General features: G+C 40.7%; 3 protein-coding genes across 7 annotated transcripts; 1 reads left to right on the forward strand and 2 right to left on the reverse strand.

Moving 5' to 3' along the window:
- The first annotated feature begins 1,124 nt into the window (after positions 1 to 1,124).
- LOC102708201 (proline--tRNA ligase, cytoplasmic) lies at positions 1,125 to 8,688 on the forward strand. The gene is made up of 13 exons (XM_006663919.3): positions 1,125 to 1,280; positions 1,378 to 1,456; positions 1,559 to 1,641; positions 2,192 to 2,284; positions 2,789 to 2,905; positions 3,840 to 4,027; positions 4,592 to 4,658; positions 5,314 to 5,436; positions 5,543 to 5,695; positions 6,023 to 6,307; positions 7,068 to 7,286; positions 7,961 to 8,054; positions 8,194 to 8,688. The coding sequence occupies exons 2-13, from the start codon at positions 1,402 to 1,404 to the stop codon at positions 8,256 to 8,258; spliced, it is 1,542 nt and encodes a 513-aa protein (XP_006663982.1). The 5' UTR covers positions 1,125 to 1,280; positions 1,378 to 1,401; the 3' UTR covers positions 8,259 to 8,688.
- Positions 8,689 to 9,011: 323 nt separating this feature from the next.
- Positions 9,012 to 12,055, reverse strand: LOC102707729 (UDP-glucose 6-dehydrogenase 5). Of its 4 annotated transcripts, XM_006663918.3 has the most exons (3): positions 11,836 to 12,055; positions 11,349 to 11,500; positions 9,012 to 10,789 (listed from the first exon to the last, which is right to left on the reverse strand). In XM_006663918.3, the coding sequence occupies exon 3, from the start codon at positions 10,767 to 10,769 to the stop codon at positions 9,327 to 9,329; it is 1,443 nt and encodes a 480-aa protein (XP_006663981.1). In that variant the 5' UTR covers positions 10,770 to 10,789; positions 11,349 to 11,500; positions 11,836 to 12,055; the 3' UTR covers positions 9,012 to 9,326. The 4 variants fall into 4 exon arrangements, with proteins under 4 accessions (XP_006663981.1, XP_015698744.1, XP_040385248.1 ...); XM_015843258.2 differs by lacking the exon at positions 11,349 to 11,500; XM_040529314.1 differs by lacking the exon at positions 11,836 to 12,055 and having other exon boundaries at positions 11,349 to 11,693.
- Positions 12,056 to 16,676: 4,621 nt separating this feature from the next.
- On the reverse strand, positions 16,677 to 20,605 carry LOC102707448 (UDP-glucose 6-dehydrogenase 5-like). 2 transcript variants are annotated; one of them, XM_040529587.1, is made up of 3 exons: positions 20,519 to 20,605; positions 19,339 to 19,621; positions 16,677 to 18,520 (listed from the first exon to the last, which is right to left on the reverse strand). In XM_040529587.1, exon 3 carries the CDS (start codon positions 18,497 to 18,499, stop codon positions 17,057 to 17,059), a length of 1,443 nt encoding a protein of 480 aa, XP_040385521.1. In that variant the 5' UTR covers positions 18,500 to 18,520; positions 19,339 to 19,621; positions 20,519 to 20,605; the 3' UTR covers positions 16,677 to 17,056. The 2 variants fall into 2 exon arrangements, with proteins under 2 accessions (XP_040385521.1, XP_040385522.1); XM_040529588.1 differs by lacking the exon at positions 19,339 to 19,621 and having other exon boundaries at positions 20,519 to 20,601.
- Positions 20,606 to 22,548: the final 1,943 nt, after the last annotated feature.

The following is a 22,548-nucleotide window of genomic DNA, read 5'->3' on the forward strand; positions in this document are numbered from 1 at the left end:
GTTGAGAAAAGATGTAGACAACTAAGTAATGACAACTATATATGTTAGGTTTGGCGCATGTAACTGATCTTATTTAGTAATCTAGAAAGCGTGCATTTATAAATCCAAAATAATATGATATAAGCTAATAAAAGCAAGTTTACAATAGAGGTGGATGTTACCTTTAATCTTGTTAATGTAAACAACTTAGCGATGATTGTGCAAAAAACCAAACGTCGTATTTGTAAAAAGAAACTGTGACTAAAAATTTTATATATGTATTTTTAGCGATCTAAAAAGCCAATGCTGGTAACTATATTTCGGTTAAAAAAAATCCTAAAATCAACTTCAAATTTAAGACTGAAAATTTAAATATTGGCTTATAAGTAAAAGTAGAAGCGAAAAGATTTGAGTGTCATTAATTAAGAGTAAGTATAATAAAGATAAGTGTACTGGCTATAAACATGACATATATGATTGGATATTTATGTGCACGAGAAAAGTGAAGATGGATTACTGCACACGAGCTCTAAGAAAATAAGTCCTATCACTAATGCACGTGATATGCAATATATGTAAATAAAATTGTAATTGGAAATATATTAATAAAATATATCTATCGTGTATTGTGTTAATCCTATACGATATATCGAGGTTTCGGTTTGTGTTAAGATATTTACAGTACTTGCTATAAAAGAATCTAACTTATTCCCATGTATAGTTTTAATATATGCATCTGTACCCCGTAGTGGTGGTGATGAATCTGTTACTTACCACCGCCGACTTCCTCTAATTTTTTGGAATAAAAAATAGCTGAGACTTATATATTAAAATCATCTTTATTAACTCTATTTTAATTTTAACAAGATGCTAATGATATTTTTTAATATAATCCTATTACGCAGGTGCAATACGCTAGCATTTCAAATTTAATATTGGTAGACGAACGATGTACCTACCAATGCTAAATCACCCGATTGGAAAAAAAAGGACCTTTTTTATTGCGTTATGAGCTCACCAATTTTCTACGATTGTACGACCAGTACACGTACAGGGCTACAGGCCCCACACTGACCTCCCTCATCCACGTCAGCACCCGTGCTCGCCACGCTGTCCAAATGGGCTACTTGCGCCCTACTCTGCCTGCTCCCCTCGTCTCCTTCCTCTCGCCTCCTCCTCCTCCTCCTCCGCCGCCGCCGCCACTTAAACCCTAGCTCCCACACGAGCACCGCCCCTCCCCCCGCTCGCGTCGCCCGAATCCCTCTGCCTCCCGCCCGGATCCCGCCGCGTCGCAGCACCAGGCAAGCGAGGCTCCCCCTCCCCCCGTCGTCGGGTTTCTCCGCGCGTTTCCGGTTGGGATTTGACTTGTGTTGTCTGTTGTCTGTCGCTCTAGTGCAGTCGGTGCGGGGAGTTCGGCCAGCCATGTCGTCCGGCGGCAAGGGTGGGGGCGGTGGCGGCAAGGGAGGCGGAGGCGGAGGTGCGTGTCGTTGGATCGGCCGTGGAATTCATATGGCCTTGTGCGCATTTTTTTTCTTTTACCCTGATGATGAGGGGGGTTTCGTGGGTGCTTGAGTTGCAGGGAAGAAGAAGGAGGTGAAGAAGGAGACCAAGCTTGGGATGGCGTTCAAGAAGGACGACAACTTCGGGGAGTGGTACTCCGAGGTGAGCTTTCACGCTTTTTATGGGTTTTTGGTGAGGTTTAGTTAGCGGATTTGGGTGGATTTTGATGTAATGTGGGTGCCATGAGGTGTTCGTATGTGGAATTTAAGGTGGTGATTCTAGAAGCCTGACAAGATCTGGTAGGATGGTTGCAGGAGAGTTGGCACCTGATAGTTTGAACTTCTGTTAGTAATGGATACCATTTCTGCATCAGTTTGCATTGTTGGTGTGTTTGTTAGTTGTTGTTGCTAGTTTGCTACTCTTGGTTTTACGAAAGACTGAAACTGTTCTGGACCGATCTGCTCAATTCAAATGCTGTTGCTGGATAGAAAGTTAGCAGTCTTCAAGGGTATGATAATGTTGTATTAACTATAATGTCCTACCTTCTATTGGTGAACAGAACACATAGTTACTGCTTCTCATTGATTTATCCATTTGCTATTTGCCACCCAAAAGAATACATCAAGCTCAAATAAATTTTATTATGAATTCAGAATTATGTCATTTTTGCTAAGGGACTTATCGAAGTTTCTTTTACTGTTTGTTCCTTCAGGTTGTCGTTAACAGTGAAATGATTGAGTATTATGACATATCTGGTTGTTATATCTTGAGGCCATGGGCGATGGAAATCTGGGAATTGCTTAAAGTAAGTTTCTCCCATACCTGCTTAAATTCAATCAATCAATATGTTTTTAATTTAAATCCCTTTGCAATCACATGTAAGTAGTCATTGTTTCCTGTTGTACTCTTGTAACTTAAACATCTATTATGATAACAGAAAGTAATCTCTGTGTCCACAAATTGGTCTAGAGTTTTACCTGAAGTATTCTTTTTTTTCTCAAACATATGCATCCTTTTCCCCGACTGACAGTTACTACGAGTATTCCATTATCTAATCAACTTTTTATATTTTAATAGCGATGCCCTGTTGGACAAATATGTTTGCCTCAGTGTTAAATGTCTATTTACATTAATGGATTTGTGGATTCTTTGTTTTCTTTTGTGGAAGTGAGTGTTGCAATTGTTTATGGTGCAGAATTTCTATTATCAGTAACTTCTTGTATTTGTTTCTTTGTTTGTAGTTTATTAAGTAATAATGACATTAATACAGTCATGTTCTTTTTACTAAGTGCTATGTGATTTGGTGCAGGAATTCTTTGATGCAGAAATAAAAAAGCTAAAGCTGAAACCTTATTATTTCCCTTTGTTTGTGACTGAGAATGTTCTGCAGAAAGAGAAAGACCACATTGAGGGCTTTGCACCAGAGGTGTTTATTTTTCCTTGTTTCAGTATTTTGCCCATTAGAATATTAGCTTGCTTTTGTCATTTGAGCCTGTTAAAGTTTGCCAGGAACTTATGTTGAGAAACTATTTGTAATGATTCTTTTTTCCCCTGGGACTTAGCACTCAAATGATTTTGTATAGTATAATGCTGGGTCCTAATTCTGTGCGCTGTTTGGATTTGTCCATCCCATCACTCAGAATCCTATCTTCTTTACTCACTTTATTTTATGTCTTGAGAGTCATTATCTTCTGTTACTTCAGCTGTTTGCTTGATGCTTCCTGGATCATGGAGTCATAGCTTTCTCTTATCATTTTACTATAATTATCATTTACAGCCATGTCATGAACCAAAATTATGAGTCTCATAAACCCATCTCTGACTCACATGAAGGTTTATACCAGTAGACCCATATTAACAGCCCACCCTTTACAAAGTGGTGAACTGCAAACTTGAATCCTGAACCTGGTGAACTTTTAATCTGGTATTAACTCTGTTCTCAAATAGATGATATCCTACAATTTGTGCAGTAAACCTGATTTAAATAATTTAAAAGATGCAAAAGAGTATTAGGATTTGATATGCAAAAATGTTATGGGCATATTTGTAATGAAAAATACTTCATATATAATTATATTTTTATAATTTTCATTTATAAACTTATAGTTAGAATAGTTAGAAAATGTAATGATGATGAAACATGTGTACAGTAGACTGTTATGTCTAAATGTCAAATAGAAAAGAATGTAGATAGTAGCTATGGACATGCCACGAGGTTATGCTGATCACAACTGTTATTTGTTCAACTAGCATCTGGTTTAGGTTTGTTATGAACTGTTGACCTCTAGACTGTGTTAGAACTTGTTGTGGCCAATTGTGTACAAAATTACGAGTAACTGTCTTTTCTATTCACCTTGCAGGTAGCATGGGTCACTAAATCTGGAAAATCTGATCTGGAAGCTCCTATCGCAATTCGTCCTACATCTGAGACTGTCATGTATCCATACTTCTCCAAATGGATAAGAAGTCACCGGGACTTGCCTTTGAGGTGTAACCAGTGGTGTAATGTTGTGCGCTGGGAGTTTAGCAATCCAACTCCATTCATAAGGTACTCCATTGTCTCCTCCCTACCCTGTTTACTCTATTACAAGTTTTGCCCTCAATAGTGTCTTGCCTTCATCCAAACTAATCCTAACAACTTTTGTAATGGCAGAATATAGATGTCCATTTATGTGAAATGAGTGTCATGATATGCTTTCAAGTATTCTGTTTTCCAAGGTCAAGGAAAATGATGAAATAGTTCTAGGAAACTCTTTTCTAATTGTGCTAGGACTTGAAATGAGAGGGGCAAAGGAATGTAAGGAAATCTTGTTTTTGCAACTTTAATATTCATATGAATTTTTCAGGTTAGCTTGCTTACACGTCCAACTCTAACACGGTTCTTCATGATATCCATCCATAATATCAAATATTGGATATGTTCCTATACAGCCCATCACGTTATGTCAATCATCAGTTCATTACCTTAGCAATGAGCCAGTATGGTTTGAATTTTCTTAATGAATGTAAATACGAACATTATCATACACCACCTGTTTCTGTGAAGGGGAATTGGCCACTAGGGAGATATTCATCAGCTCTGGCTGAAACATTCTGTAACTATGATATGCAGGAGCCGTGAGTTCCTTTGGCAAGAAGGGCATACAGCTTTTGCAACTAAAGAGGAGGCAGATGAAGAGGTACTACTACTTATTTCTGCACTACTTTGATGTGGTGCTTGTTATAAAACCACAGTTCATCGGGGTTAACTACCGTATTGAGGTGGGATGGAATGCATGAATGAAAGGGATTATTAGGAAATGGAGGATACTGTTTCATTATTCTGTCTAACCTTAATGATTGCTAAGAAATTAGCTCGCCAATCAAGATGGGCTAAATTAACCTTAAGCTACTTGCCCAACACTAGCATTGTTGCTCCTGTCTTGCTATATGTGCCATCTTCATATTCCATGGAACTCCCAATCTGCTGCCATGTGCAGCCAGCTGACCATAACTTGCACAGGAAAGTGTTGTTCTAAATTGGCAACATCATTTGCTTTTCTTAGAAATGTTTCTGTTGTAAACTATACTTCAGTACTATTGGTCTGCTTGTGGCTAGTTTGAGCAACAACTGGCCCAAAATAATCGTTTCGGCATAAGTAATATGTCAATTTCATGACACTTCCTGAACCTTGTTTTCACATTTTGGAATATGAAAAAGTTTTGTGTATAATCAGTGATTGTCTGGTACAAAACTATTTTGTACAAATGATGGAGCAAAGGAAAGTAATGAATATAAAATGTTACTACTTATTAAAAGAATGATGAGTTATTTTAATCGATGACAATGTTCAGGTTCTCCAAATTTTGGAACTCTACCGAAGGATATATGAAGAATTTTTAGCAGTTCCAGTTTCCAAAGGGAGGAAAAGTGAGATGGAAAAATTTGCCGGTGGACTATATACAACAAGTGTTGAGGTATTGATATGAAATGTTTTTGGATTTGGTTTTTCCATAGTTGCCCTGATGAAGAAGAGTACTTATATCTCTATGCTTAGATGTAATAAAATTGCCATATCTGCAGGCCTTCATTCCAAACACAGGTCGTGGTGTACAAGGGGCAACATCACATTGTCTTGGTCAAAACTTTGCAAAGATGTTCGATATCACTTTTGAGAATGATAAGGGCTCAAGATCCATGGTGTGGCAGAACTCTTGGGCATACACCACCCGCTCGGTAATTCTCATGTGTTTGTAAAATTTGGAATGTACCTGGACTTCTTTGTTTTCCCTTTTCAAGTGGTAATCTTGGATTCTTGGTGTACCCTTTTCAAGTGGTAATGTCTTGCAAAAGAAATGAGACTTTTATAAGCCATTTACATTATTGTGAATGAGGAGCTAGCTTTGGTTGCTAAGCTCTGGTCATTTTGAAATACATGATGCATTAGTTTTTATATTATTTCCCTGTTTTACTTTAGTCTATATATCTAGTATATTCAGTTGCTGAGTTCTCTATCCAAATTTTGTGCACATTTATAGTACTGACCTTGTACTTGTTTTGCAGATTGGGGTGATGGTGATGACACATGGAGATGACAAAGGTTTAGTGCTTCCACCAAGGGTGGCACCTCTTCAAGTCATTGTTATTCCTGTTCCATACAAAGATGTTGACACAACAGCTATTGTAAATGAATGCAAAAAGACTGTCGCCACGCTGGAGGAAGCTGGTATTCGAGCAGACTTAGATACCCGTGAAAACTATTCTCCAGGATGGAAGTACTCCCACTGGGAGATGAAAGGCGTTCCTCTAAGAATTGAGATAGGTCCAAAAGATATGGCTAACAATCAGGTACTAATGTCACAGCACATTAATTACTGTAATACTTCTAGGACTCTTCATAAAGAAGTAATTATAATGCCTTTCATATCTATGATAGAAGATACATAACCTTATCATTAGACCAGTGCACTTACTGTTATTTTGCTCTTGCCCCTATGTTCAAAATGCTAGCGTTAGATGAAATGTAAATTGCTTCTTTGTTCTTTATTACCTATGGAAAATCTGATTACTACTAGTGACATCAAAACAAGAACTACATTTATGGTGAAAGCAAATAGCTGATGAATATAAAAATTAAGGGTACCTTTATTATCATGCATTTTCCTCTGCTAGTGGTGGGGGTGGTGGTCAGTCTGCCATCACAATGGGTTCTGTGCATGCATGTGTGCATGTTCCTTTTATCTGAACAATATTATAGATAATTACATTGTTTGCATATGCGATTCATACTAGAACTATTTGATAATTGATGATCAATCTGAAGTTCTATAAAATTATCTTGAGTTTTAGATTTTATACTTATCCTAGAGTTGCAACGCATGGGTTGGCTAGTTCATATAATAACATATTTCTCTCTTAAAATTTGTTAATTTGATTCAATTAAACATGACCTTTCACATCTTTTCCCATGACTGAATGATGCCCTTACCCATTTCTCATAGAGTTCTGGCAAGGATGGAGTAATTTTCATTTTGATTGTGCTGTTTAATTTGTTACATTTGCTGAAAATTTATTCCAACTAGTAAATGAAAGATATCCCTTTTCTTAGGTCCGTGTTGTGAGGCGAGACAATGGTGCAAAAGCTGATATTCCTACTGCTGACTTGGCTGAGAAAGTTAGTGTGTTACTTGATGAGATTCAGAAGAATTTGTTTGAGACAGCCAAACAAAAGAGAGATGCCTGCCTTAAGGTTGTCAACACCTGGGATGAATTCATAGCAGCACTGAATGACAAAAAGTTGATCCTGGCTCCATGGTGTGATGAAGAGGTACGTGAGAACTATATATGAGATCCCCGCGTCACCTTATTAATTTGTAGCACTGGTTAGCTATTAGGAATATTTCATTCCAGTGTGTTCATGTTCTCTTCTACAAAGTTTGATTGTTGGGGCAAGGCCACGCCATCTTTATTATGTTCTCTGATAGATCGTGGAGGGACAATGGGATGGTAGAGGGTAAAACCAGTGTACAATAGAGTTTGAAAGCTCTGGTTAGTTTAGTTCCAGTATAGGAGGTAAGTAAAGGAGTGAATTGAGATAGAGAGGAGATTGAATGAGAATGGCCATGTCTTTTCTTGGTCAAGGGCCACATCAATAGTTACCATAAAAACAGTTTTATTGTTCGCTAATCACTACCAAATGTATTCTATATTGTATTCACTCTGTTCCATATTATAAGTTACATTGGATTTGTCCAACGTCAAACAATTTTAAGTTTGACAAAGTTTTTTGGAAATGTACTAACATCTATAATATCAAATTAGTTTAATTAAATCCATTATTTTTGTAGTGTGTTTATTTTGTGCTGAAAATGTTGCTATATTTTTCTAAAAACTTGGATGGAGCAGTAACTAATGCTATGAACTATTTACACCGATACTATTGGTTACTAACATTTTGTACACAGCATCTGTATCATTCATTTTTCATGTTTTGCATTTCAGGAAGTTGAGAAGGATGTGAAGGCTCGGACAAAAGGTGATTTGGGAGCTGCCAAGACATTGTGTACACCATTTGAACAGCCAGACCTCCCAGAAGGTATGCTTTCTAGACTTGTTGCTAAAACGCCATACAGCCTAGGTGCAGATTTTTGTTTGGCCTTTTCTCGCATTCCTCGCAAGGTATGCTTCCATGCTCGCGTAACTAACATTGTGTGATGCGGTGCACAAAAATTCAGGAACCACATGCTTTGCTTCGGGGAAGCCAGCGAAGAAATGGTCATTCTGGGGCCGCAGCTATTGATCTGTTGATCTCTGCTGTGATCATTCATTCCTGCTGGCGAAGCCGTTGATTCACCAATAGACATGTATTGCACTTCATACTCGCAAAGGATGATTACACATACATCTATTTACCCGTGCAGTTTTGCTACTTGTCAGGAATCTTGACATGGGACTGTTTACCAAAGGAACATGTTTGTTTCAGAATCTTGTTTACCCAGGAACTTAATTGAGCTAGTTGTTGACGTTGTGTGGTCATCTTGATCGATTACTCGAAAATCTGAAAAACAAAATACTTGCGCGCTGTACGCGGAACCTCTCAAAATCATCACATGCGTGCGTCAAGTATGTAATTTCTGTTAAGTCATGATGTGTAATCGTAAACACAAAGCAGCATGGCATTATCATTGAAGATAAGCCAAAATCGAAATGGATTAGCTTGTTCAGTTGAATCGGCATGTGTGATTTGAACCGGATGGGTGATTAAATTTGATTAAGTCGAATTGAGGACTTCCTGATCCAACATAATCCCGTATTACCATCTACCAGAAAATAAACCCTGCAAGCGCGGAATTCACCTAACCAATTCAACAGACCAATATAACCAATTTTTTTTACAACATCATGCATTCTCTTGGCTGATCAGAGGAGCAGGCAGCATCAAAACTGCAACAAATCCGACTAGATCTTTTCACTTAGTAGCAGCATACAATGCACAGCCAGCATACATCTGCTCAGGCTTAAGACTATGGAATGAGAGCAAGCAAAGCTGCTGTTTTTGGCAAAAAAAATGCATTATTAATCTGTGGCGACATTCAAATACAATGAGATACACATCAGCTATAAGTTCTTGTCATACAAAGGTACTTTTGGCAGCACTCATACAGCAGAGGCTTGAGGGTTTCAGATCTACAAAGGCGCAAAGCCACAAACATGAAAATTTTTGACAGAGATACCAACAGAAATTCAACCTTATGCCTGAGAAAATAGTAGTGTCTCCTGCAAAAAAACAAACTATAACAAATAGTAGACCACGAGTTCCTTTTGGCCAAGATCTTAAGCTCCAGTTGAGCACTTCACAAGGGGATATTTACGCAACCGCAGGCATGTCCTTGAGCCATGCATCAAGCGGCTTGCCAATGGAGTAGACGATGAAGCCAATCTCCCTGAGCTTCTCTGGATCAACCACATTGCGTCCATCGAAGACGAACGCGGGCTTCTGCATGTTGTCAAAGATCCTCTGGTAGTCCAGGGTCTTGAACTCGTCCCATTCAGTGAGGATGCAGAGGCCATGAGCACCTTTGGTGGCCTCATATGCATCCCAGACAACACTCACCTGTTTAAATGCAGTAGGGCTGGTTGGCTGCAGGTGCCTTGGGTGGTCCCAATCAAACTTTGCCATGGAAAGGTCCCGCTGGATTTGATCTTCGGTTACCTGTGGGTCATATATGCTGATTTGAGCCTTGTCACCCAACAGTCCATGGCACACATCAATGGCAGGTGTCTCCCTGGTGTCACCTGTGTCCTTCTTGAAGGCAAAGCCAAGGACAGCAATCTTCTTGCCAGAGACTGTATTGAACATGGATGACACAACGCGGTTGACAAACCGGCTCTTCTGGTAGTCGTTGATCTTGATGACCTGCTTCCAGTAGTTGGCCACCTCAGGAAGGCCATTGCACTCGCAGATGTACACCAAGTTCAGGATGTCCTTCTGGAAACAGGAGCCACCAAATCCAACACTTGCGTTCAGGAACTTGGGACCAATCCTTGTGTCCTTCCCTACAGCATAAGCCACCTCGGACACATTGGCACCAGTGGCCTCACATAGCGCGGAGATAGCATTCACAGAAGAGATTCTCTGTGCCAAGAATGCGTTCGCAGCGAGCTTGGAGAGCTCAGCAGACCACAGATTGGTGGTGAGGATTCTCTCCTCAGGAACCCAGTGGGCGTAAACCTCCTTGAGAGCCTGAACAGCCTTCTTTCCCTCAGGGGTCTCCCGGCCACCAATAAGCACTCTGTCAGGCTTGAAGAGATCTTCGATTGCAGTGCCCTCTGCAAGGAACTCTGGGTTGGAAAGGATCTGGTAGTTGATGCCCTTGCTGTTGTGGGTCAAGATCTTCTCAATTGCTTCTGCAGTCTTGACAGGGACAGTGGACTTCTCAACAACGATTTTGTCAGACCTGGAGACATCGGCAATCATCCGAGCAGCACTCTCCCAATAGGTAAGGTCAGCAGCCTTGCCGGCTCCAAGGCCACGGGTCTTGGTGGGGGTATTGACAGATACGAAGATGATGTCCGCCTCAGCGACATGCTTCTCCACATCAGTGCTGAAGAAGAGGTTTCTGCCCCTGCATTCCTTCACGACCTCATCGAGACCAGGCTCGTAGATCGGGAGCTGGTCGCTGTTCCAGGCATCAATGCGAGGCTTGGCAATGTCAACAACCACCACCTCGATTGCTGGACATTTGAGGGCAATGACAGCCATGGTTGGGCCGCCGACATAGCCAGCTCCGATGCAGCAGATCTTCACCATCTTGCCTGATTACTGCGAACCTGTCATTATATAAATTCGAGTTTTAGGGGGATTGCATAGCAGCAAACAGGAAGAAGTGCACGCACTTGTAAGTCAACATAAGCAACTGGAGTCCATGTGCGCCGGCCATGATCTTGAAAGAAACATGTGAAGAGTGCAGGATTGCCAACTCGATCAGGTTCTGTGAAATTTAAACAACTATATCTAGAATGGAAAACGGCGAAGCCTGTGAAGACTGTCCATTGTCAAACTACTCATAGATGAGGACAGACAGAAACAAAATCCATTACCACAACAATCCTCTCACGACTCTTTAACTAAAGAAAGCAAAATCGACAGGACGCTAAGTTACGAATCCAAGACGTAAAAAGAACGAAACTTTGATACACGCATGGGTGAAAGCAAACAGAGATCTCTGATTTCCCAAGACCGTAAGCATCCACCTCCCGAGATCTCCAGAACAAACAGCTAGATCATGACACCACAACACACAACGGACGATCATATCATCCAAAGTTCCAAACTAGAAACGAAAAGCAGCAAAAAGAAAAAAAGCAACCTCGAGGAGAAGACCCTCACCAGATCACCACCACCACCACTACAGAAGGAAGGCCAGATCTTGTCGCTTCGTATTCAGAGCGGAGGAGGCCACAGCTCCTTATATGCAGCCACAGCTCACCACACACTGGATCTACCCGTCCCGGTGAATTCAAGGCAAAGGTTAATGGTATCTGAAACCACCACGGCGACAGCAACAGCAGGTTGTCACCCACAGTTAAGCACTACAAGTGCAAGCGAAGCAACCTGCATAAATATAAAGCGTTTGCCACCGGACACAGCGCGATCAAACGACCAACCAGGAATCGAATCGGTTGCAACCGCAGCAGATGAGGGAAGCTAGCTAACTAGAGTACTAAACTAACTAACTAACTACCCCCGAAAGCGAGAAAAGAAGCTAAAGCTGCCGCCTTTGAGTGCGTACGAGGCGAGCCGGCGTCAGTAGTGGCTGGGAGGAGGAGAAGGAGGAGGAGGAGGAGGATGGCGTCGATCGGACCGGGGTGCGCACCGTCGATGCGCACGGGGGCGGATCAAAGGCAAAGGGTCGTCGATGCGTGCGGATCGGCGGTGCACGGCGGCGGGCGGGTGGAGCTGGAGCTCGTCGCGGCCTCAACTCCCGTGGCCGTGGGCGGTTCGGGGTTCGTTGTTTGTCGGCGTCGGCGTCGGCGGCGAGAGCAACCGCCGTGTGCGAAGAGAATGGGTCGGCGGTGGGAGGGGAAAAAAACGAAGGACGGAGATTATTACTACTACGCTGCACATGTACTAGGCTGTAGGCTGTGTTCGGGGGGTGATGTTCGGGGGCTGATGGTAAATTAGTAAATGATTAATTAATTATTAGTTATAAAAAAATAAAAAATAGATTAATTTAATTTTTTTCGTAATTTTTCTATAGAAAATTTTCAGAAAAACGTACCGTTTAGCAGTTTAAGAAGCGTGCATGGAAAACGAGAGAATATTGAGTTACAAAATTGGGAAATCGAACGTAGTCTTAGGGCCCCTTTGCTTCAAAGAAAATTCATAGAAATTTTAGAGGATTTTATCTCTATAGGAATTTTTCCTATAAAGTCCTTTGAATCAAAATAATGAATCCTATAAAATCCTATGAAATTCCTATGGAATGCCTCTTTCCATACAAGTTTTGGAAGAAATTTAACAAGAGGTAGAACCTCATGAAAAAAATCCTTTGAATCTATATCTCTCCTTAAATTCCCGTGTTTTTCTTATGGTCTAATCAAACAGTCATTCATACGTTTTTTCTATGTTTTGCAATCCTTTGTTTTACATATACATTTCCGTCAGAATCCTATGTTTTTCCTATTCCTCCGTTTTTTTATTCCTGTGACTCGAAAGGGCCCTAATCATTTTTAATGTATCTTCCTTATATCATTCCTTATATCAAAGTAATGTTTATTTTTAAAAATTTATTGTACATGAAGTTTAGAAAAGTAATACGTGTAGGATAAAATAGACAATATTTTAGTCCTTTTGTTTTATATTGACTAACACACTGCCCATGTAACAAGATTTAATAAAAAAATCATTATTATATTATTAATATTATTTTTGCTTGTATCATGTCTTAATTACCGCATATATTTGGTCTATTCATTACATAATTTTTTTCATACGAAAGAAATAGAGAGCTAGTTGAGGTGATTGATATGTAGCTTTATACTTATTTTCTTTGTTTTTAAAATCAGGAAGTTGGTGGGTGAATGACAAATTCACTACCACCAGTTACCAGCAGTGGAAATGTTTATATGAGTAAAGATATGTGTGAGAAGGATAATAAATAAAGTTATTTTACGACGAAAGGAGTGCTTCAGTTTCACACTATAAAGAAAATGTTTTCTTACATATATATCCAATGAATTCTAATATATATATATATATATATCACTAATATATCGATGGGTGAATAAAAAGAAGAAATAGGAGCAGTAATACTCTCTCTGTCTTAAATAGGAAAATCTAGTGAATTAGATATATTCTAGTATTATAAATCTTCAGTACTATATTTTTTTTAATTTTGAGATAGAGAAATTATCATTTTTTAATTATAATGGGTGTAACAATGCAAACTAATCCTGAAGTACTGCAAATTATATGAACCTGAACACGGACATGATATTCTACTCCTCTAATCCAAAATAACAATGACTTTTCAGTATAAATCTACAGAGTTATTTCTCCAGATTCACGGATATAATACTTACTACTCCGTCCAAAAAAAAAAAAGATTTCTGGGTTTTGTAGTTTGAGCGTTTGACTATCCGTCTTATTTGAAAAATGTATTCAAAAATTAAAAAAAATTAGTTGTATGTAAAGTACTATTTATATTTTATCATCCAGTAACAATAAAAATATTAATTATAAAATTTTTTAAATAAGACGAAGAGTCAAAAATTCCATCCAAAAACTCAGAAATTTGTTTATTTTGGGAGGGAGGTGTATACATTAGGATGAAGATAGTGCCTTGTTATTTTTAGTTTTGTTCCTAAACTTAACTATACTAAACTTGCTCAAGTTTTAAAATAGAAAAATATACGATACAATCATTAGATACATTATAAAATCTATTTTTATATAGTTTACTTATTTGGCGTGGTACATACACATATTATTCCCTATAAACCTTGTCGGAACATTTTAACTTATAATAAACTAAAAATATACTTATTTCGGCACGAAGGGAGTGCACCTCCTAGACAATAGGGCTTTGTGATCAAAAGGAGTTAATTCTATTTCTGATCTTTTATTATCAAAATTTTACTTAGAACCACACTCTTTGATTGGTTTTTTCACATTGGATGAAGGCTACGTTCTTTTTCTAGTAGATATTGTTCTTTTTTACGTGCACGCTTCTCGAACTGTTAAACATCGTATTTTTTTAAAAAAATTGTATAGAGAAGTTCACCATTGTAGAGTAGATTTTCAATTATTTAATTTCATCATGTATAATATTAAATAACTAAAAAAATCAGGCAATCTTTCATTAAAAAAGAACACAACCAAAGTGTTTTTATATTGGCCTTTAGATCACCCCAATTCCCTTGTTTAGCCATGTCTAACTATTCTTTCAGAAAATATGGCTCCTCTTGGTGAGTGGGTTTATCAATGCGCTAAAGCTGATGTGCTTGTGATTATTAATATACGAATAAAGTGGTTTATGGTGGTCCAAATTGTAACGATTAAAACCACCTGTTCCAACGCGAAGAGCTCAGTTAATAGGTGGTTTGAAGTAAATCTTTAACAATAAATAATGACCCACAGCGCAGTCACTCTAAAATAAATAACAAAAGAGTCGTGAAACCTGAGAAAGCTTAGAACAAACCTCACATTGTCTTTTTCTTTTTTAATCTCATATAGATAACCTACGTACGTCCCTTGTGAGTGGTTTCTTTTCCTATTAAAAAGGATTTAATATGAAAATATAATAAAATTATTCTATTTGTTGCAAATATAGACCATTTAAATACAAACATTTTCTAGGTTGTTTAGTATATATCAATATTTAAAACAAAGACTATGATGTTTCTCAATAAATGATAAATGAATAGGGTTTGGAGGGTAGGTGGGGGATTAAATGGGAAAATTTTGAATGAGAAGTGATTGATGTAATAAATAATAAATATGAATAGTACCAGACAAGTTTATATTTTCAAATAAAGTGAGTATTATCTAAGACTTATTTTCTAGCTATTGCATGATAGCACAATGAAAGCAATTTCATAGAATAGAGCTAAGAGTATATTTTCAAGATAATATAGTAGAAGCAATTTGGATTCAGAATAGACCTATGCTGCTCATCAATCATCTGATTTAACCTCTTCAAAAATAAAATATAAAAAAAAGTATGAAAAAAGTGCAATACTGGAATACTTGCTCCACTCTTTTATTTAATGTTGTTTACTTTTAGGTCTATTCCTGAGTACCAAATTAATGAGTAGTTTATGATATATACTTGACTACCAATATCAAACTGCATGAGGAGAATGACCAAAGGAGGGAAATCCTATACAATATATATTTTTTGAGAAATGGTTAAAAAATGAAGCAAATAATATGCGGCAATTGTATCGTGAATAATCTCTTTACAGCAGGGCCTACCAGATATGGCTCTCTTTATCATCTCCAGTGGCAAACCATATACACACATGTAATCTTAGCGATCTAGAAGCTAAAAAATAATTTTCGGTGAGAAAATCTCAAAATTATCTTTAGACTTAAAAATTAAAAATTTAAATTTTAACTTATTTATAAACATAAGTAAGAATATGCGGGTTGTACGTCATCCATCAGCCTCTACCACCGACCGCTCACATCTATACGACTATACCATCCGCTGCTCACCTCCGTGATCCAATTCTTTTGTTTCAAATGGATAAATAGATGATGAATTTTTTGATATTGTGACAATATTTAATATATAAGCGAATAATAATTATTTCCAAGTTAAAATGTTATTTTACAAAAACATTATAAGAAATATATATATAGAAAGCATTTTAAAAGTCACATGGCTAATGAGTTTTGGAAGCATGCCCATAATAACCAGACGATGTCCTATGTGTTGCTGCGGAAACCATAAAATGAAATTGTTGTGGAGGCATTAAGGATGTTGGAGATAAATTTCCCTTTTATTGGAGAAATAATTACAGAAGACAAAACTACAATACTTGTGGTATGATAAACCAGCCAATTTCTTATGAGATGATACCAATGATATAACCAGAGGCAAACTCATGCCATCATAGGTTGCAACCAACCAAGCAAGATGCAGATGCAGGGGAACTGTTTTAAGCTCTCGAGGAAACATCCACTCGTCTATTGCATGCTATCCAAATAGTTATAAAAAATATAAAAAAATTGTGAAGATAGATTAATATGTGATATATCATTACACAAACATGCAAGTTAAAATATGATTGTACAATCCATAGCAAAAATAACAAAATATACGATTGTGAGTATGCGTATAACATTCATAGTTTAATTTGTTGTTTTTGTTATGAATTGTAGAAGTCATATTTTAACTTGTATGTTTGTGTAGTGATATATGGCATATTAATCTATCTTCTTAAATTTTTTTATATTTTTTATGATTATTTGAATAGCATTTAATAGACGAAAAGCTAATGAGAGGATGTCCTCTCGAGAATTTAGAGTCCAAGCTCAAGATGCAGCTACTTGTTTGATCAAATCGTCCGATAACCCTGGTATATACAGCCATGGCGCACACAGAATCAAAGAAATCCAAGAAGACCATGCTGAAGCAAAATAGCGACATTTGTCGAACAGTGATGCATTAATTAGAAAACAGTGATCAAGGCAACAAATGTCAGAGGATCTCAATCCTAGGGAGGCCAGTTGACAGTGCTGCCATTTGCTGCCAGGCGAAAACAATGCAACCAGAGCAAACGAAAACGAGCCTGCTGATACTTGGCAAAAAAAATGCATGATTAATATGTAGCAGCCACAAATACAATCGAATCGGCTGTAAGAATTCAGGTCATAAAAGATGAAGATGGCGCTCAAAACAGCAGAGGCCTGAGAATTTCAGATCTACAATGGTGCAAACATGAAAAAGAACCCAACTTTATGCCTGACAAAATGGTAACCTCTCCTGTATGTAAAGATGAACGAACGAACTATAAGAAACAGTGGCCAACCGGTTCCTCTTCAATGCTGCAACTTCAGGTGAAGAAGATGTGCAAAAAAAGAAGCTATTACGCAACAGCAGGCATGTCCTTGAGCCATGCATCGAGGGGCTTGCCAATGGAGTAGACGATGAAGCCGATCTCCCTGAGCTTCTCGGGGTCGACCACGTTGCGCCCGTCGAACACGAACGCCGGCTTCTGCATGTTGTCAAAGATCCTCTGGTAGTCCAGGGTCCTGAACTCGTCCCACTCGGTGAGGATGCAGACGCCATGGGCGCCCTTGGTGGCCTCGTACGCGTCCCAGACGACGCTCACCTGCTTGACCGCCGTGGGGCTGGTCGGCTGCAGGTGCATCGGGTGGTCCCAGTCGAACTTGCCCATGGCGAGATCCCGCTGGATCTGCTCCTCGGTCACCTGCGGGTCGTAGATGCTGACGCGCGCCCTGTCGCCCAGCAGGCCGTGGCACACGTCGATGGCCGGCGTCTCCCTGGTGTCGCCGGTGTCCTTCTTGAACGCGAAGCCGAGCACGGCGACCTTCTTGCCGGACACCGTGTTGAACATGGAGGACACGACGCGGTTCACGAACCGGCTCTTCTGGTAGTCGTTGATCCTGATCACCTGCTTCCAGTAGTTGGCCACCTCGGGGAGGCCATTGCACTCGCAGATGTAGACGAGGTTGAGGATGTCCTTCTGGAAGCAGGAGCCGCCGAAGCCGACGCTGGCGTTCAGGAACTTGGGCCCGATCCTGGTGTCCTTCCCGACGGCGTACGCCACCTCGGAGACGTCGGCGCCGGTGGCCTCGCAGAGCGCGGAGATGGCGTTCACGGAGGAGATCCTCTGCGCCAGGAACGCGTTCGCCGCGAGCTTCGAGAGCTCCGCCGACCACAGGTTGGTGGTGAGGATCCTCTCCTCGGGGACCCAGTGCGCGTACACCTCCTTGAGAGCTTGGACGGCCTTCCTCCCCTCGGGGGTCTCCCGGCCGCCGATGAGCACCCGGTCGGGCTTGAAGAGGTCCTCGATGGCGGTGCCCTCCGCGAGGAACTCCGGGTTGGAGAGGATCTGGTAGCTGACGCCCTTGCTGTTGTGCGTCAGGATCTTCTCGATCGCCTCCGCCGTCTTGACGGGGACGGTGGACTTCTCGACGACGATCTTGTCGGACCTGGACACGTCGGCGATCATGCGTGCGGCGCTCTCCCAGTAGGTGAGGTCGGCGGCCTTGCCCGCCCCGAGGCCGCGCGTCTTGGTCGGCGTGTTGACGGAGACGAAGATGATGTCCGCCTCGGCGACGTGCCGCTCGACGTCGGTGCTGAAGAAGAGGTTCCTGCCCCTGCACTCCCTCACCACGTCGTCGAGGCCGGGCTCGTAGATCGGGAGCTGGTCGCTGTTCCAGGCATCGATGCGGGGCTTGGAGATGTCGACGACCACCACCTCGATCGCTGGGCACTTGAGGGCAATGACGGCCATGGTCGGGCCGCCGACGTAGCCAGCTCCGATGCAGCAGATCTTCACCATCTTCTCTGCTTAGTGCTCAACCTGCAGTCATCAAAAAATGGTGGTTTCAGAGCATTGCAGAAGAGGCACTGAAACTGAAAGCGATTGTGTAGATCAAAACTAATGACTAATGAGCAGCATTTTTGAGCTAATATAATCTATCAGGAGTCACACTTTATAAGCACATTGACCAATATGTCGAAATAAACATGCTAAGGCCGGTAGGCTGTAAAAAATATACTCCCTCCATTTCACAGTGTAAGTCTTTCTAGTATTGTCTAGATTCATATAGATGCTAACGAAGCTAGACATATATATAAATTATATACATTCATCAATGAAAGAATTTATATAATGCTAAAAAGACTTATAATATAAAATGGAGGTAGTATATTGTCAGATTCTGGCAAACATATTTAGACTGAGAAACAAATGATCAGTTCTTGATATTAATATGTGTCTGTTGGTTACAAACTGCATCAGGAGAATGAAACAAAGATATCCATTACCGTAACAATACTAACACAAAGTTTTTCTAACGAATTCAAGTTACGAGCAGAATCACACATCTAATTTATCAACCCCAGAAGCGCTGCGGCAAGCAGTAAGAGAAAAGGCAACTGTTGTCCAAACAGGGTGAAATGAGAAGAATTTAATGGAATGAACTCATACTAATACAGTTACTGTACACAGCAAGGATGCATGTATGTGAAGAGCATGAATTCCAAGCAAATTCAGAGATCTACAACCGTAAGTATCTCGAGTCAGAAAACTAAAAAAGGAAACAACATAGTTTGCAGGACCATTTCGAACTACAAACAATCCCCACAAGTGATGCAGGAGATCATGAAAGCTCTTACCAGATGTCAAGAACTTGGAAAGATCTTGAGGAGAAGACCCACAGGAGAAGAGAAAATGGAGGGGCAGCCTCTTGTATGCAGAGGGAAGCTGCCTACAAGATGCGTTCAGAGGGAGGCCTCAACTCCTTATATGCCCCTCCCCAAGAAACTTACCAGCTCAGATCTACCCCCTTTTTGAAAAATTCACCGTGTCAAGGCTGGTCAGAAATCAGAATAAATGAGCAGGTGTGAGTTGGTCAAGGCAAAAGCTCTCCATGACATCCAAGAGGCCACCAAACCTCCACTAATCAAAAAAAGGTTCCCATGAGTCCATGACACACCACCAAACCTCTTTAAGCTAAACCATAAAAGAAAAAAGAGCAGCAGCAGCAGCAGCTAAATAAACAAAGGTTTCTATGTCATTATGGTATAATTGAACAGCATGTGATCAGATTTGCCTTCTTCTTAAGCATCGACAGGCATCTGTCTCTCTACCCCCTCGTTTGGTGTACACAGCTAACTAAAGGTCAGACATGGGGAACCTAAATGGCTGTCTACATGTAACCCATGAAGCTGCTACATGCACAGACAGCAACATGGCCTGCACAAGAATAACTTGGAACAAGCAATCACATTATCATAATCCGTAGTCAACTATAGCAGCAACCAGCAAATTATTGAGGTCGGTCAGAACCACACATGATGTAATTGTAAACCCCAGATACTGATAAAATTAAAAAACACATAAAAGTTACTGCATTAGATTGAGATGTAACAGAAACATGAAAAGCTGTATCCATCGGATGGAAGCAATAGAATGGAATGCTTCAAAGGTTGGACACTGTCAGATTCGGCAAGTTGATGGCTTTGATGCTGATGCTTGCGGCCAATGAGATGAGAATCGACCAACCAAAGCAAGCGCATCATAAATTTCGCGCTGTTCACTGATTAAGACGCGCGGACTGAATCTTCTACAGCGAAATTCCAGCAGAAAACACGCCTCCGTCAGACATGAAAACGCGAGGAATTTCGGAGTTTCAGGTCACTGCCATTTTGATCACTGCAACTAGCAGGCAAAGGAAGACTCCCATCTCTCTCTTTCTTTCTCGTGTTCTCACGGCGCAGGACACAGCTAGGGCTTGCGCTTCCCACTAGTAACCGAGTCGAGGGGGACGGGGTGGCGTGAGATCGGGGAGCGCACCGTCGTGGGCAGACGGTGGACGGCGGCGGACCTGGATGGAGGCCGCGGTGGTTGCTGGGTTTGGTGTCGGGGTCGGCGGCGCCGGTGGGTAATGAACGGCGCGCGCAGGGCGGCGGCGGGAGGCGGTTGCATGTGCGAGCGACGGAGTAGGCCCAAGCCCAACAAGGCGGAGCAAGAGGCCTAGAAGGCGGCCCTATGGCCCACTAGTTGAAATCGATGCGGCCAATCTTCCCAAAACGATTGATTATTTCCACGAGAAAAGAAATAAGTTTATCCGAGCTCTCTTATTTTATCAACGAATCCGTTTTTTTCTCCAACCAGAAAACCAGATATAACGAGTCCTCAATTGTCAAAACCGGTATAAAATAAATCGCAAGGTGGTTTGGACGGTTGTTTTGACTAACAACCTACATGGCTGCTGGTTTGACTCAGTACTCATTTGAATGTGACAATGACATGGCACATGAAGAAAAATATAGCAATTACAAAATAAAACAAAATACATGAGCCTACATGACAGTCAAATAATAAAATTAAAAAAATAGTGAGACTCATATCTCAGTGGGCCCCACTTTCTCTACCTCATCATCTCTCTTGTCTGTCCACGTGAATTCGCCGAAAATTAGGAAAGTTAATCTAGTGGAAGGTATTACCGTAAAGGACACATATTTTTGTAATTTGTATATTTTCCTTTTGGTGCCATGTCACGTCCGCGTAAGGTAAGGACTAAGTCAAACTAGCCACATATACGTTAGTTGCCAAAATTGCCATCCAAACCGTATTGAGATTTATTTTGCACTGGTTTTATCAACTGACAGATATGTTGTATATGGTATTATGTTTCAGTGACGAAAATAAACTCCTATAAAACTAAGGGACTTCATATGAATTTATTCCACGAGAAAATGAGAGAACACGAGGGATGTTACACGGATCCATCTACCTAGACGGCCCAGTTCTTTACGTGTACTATCGGGAGTCTTTTCTTCCAGACAAATGCACTCCTATACAAATGTGCACCTAATGTAAAATCTGGGACGTGAACCCAAGCCAGGAGGTGTCACCAAAATAATCTAACCAGGAGTTATGCTTCCGAAGTACTTCCGGACTTCGCAATGTACTAGATGTGATACATATAATATACGTATAGATTTATAGTCCTAAGATATATTGTCATCTATACTTATTCCGAAATACTATAGTACAGGATCCTGTTTCAAATGGGATCGACTACGGCGGCTGCGGCACAGCGACAACGATGGTGACTACGACGACAGCGGCTAGGAGCAACCAGCAGCGGTTAATGGCAGCTGCGGCAGCGGTGACGACTACAGAGGCGACGGTGATGATGACGGTGGCGGCCGGGAGAAGCTAGCGGTGGTCAACGGCGACTGCGGCGGCATCGACAAGGACGTTGGCGGCGGCCGAGAGCAACCAGCAACGGACCAACGACGACGATAGCGACAATGCACTCCATCCCCTCTGACAATCCAAGGATTCAACAACTTTTGGATGGTACTAACCTAGTATCAGATGTTACCGCACCTGTATCACCTGGTATTGGTGCGGTATCAAATCTGATAACGATGAGGTATCATGTTTGATACCTCGTTGGAATCACTCCGTTCCAGTATCAGATTTGGTACTTCAGCAAGGCCCTTGCCTTCTTAGCATGGCAACTGATGTGCATGGGGGTGGTCTAATCTTTCAGTGAGTTGTGATAACTACGATTTAAGAGAAACGTTAATGATCCGACTACAACTGTATAAGACATTATATTGCGCCTTAGTGATCGTGTTGATGTTAAAATGTGAACGCTTGACGTGTCACACACGAAGGTTTGGGAGTCACTTCTTAGAACCCTCCAGCGCATAACCTAATTTCTTAGAAGGTGTGCGGGCATACTAGTCAGTTTGATCATACAGCTCACAAGACAAACAGTAAAATAAGCTGATCGTTTATCGAGCCGATAGGTAAGTGAGAAACCAGCCGGTCGGATGTTTGATGTAGTGGAGTTTAGCCAATAGGTT

The sequence above is a fragment of the Oryza brachyantha genome, chromosome 12, assembly GCF_000231095.2.
Source record: "Oryza brachyantha chromosome 12, ObraRS2, whole genome shotgun sequence".
NCBI classification, from domain to species: Eukaryota; Viridiplantae; Streptophyta; class Magnoliopsida; order Poales; family Poaceae; genus Oryza; species Oryza brachyantha.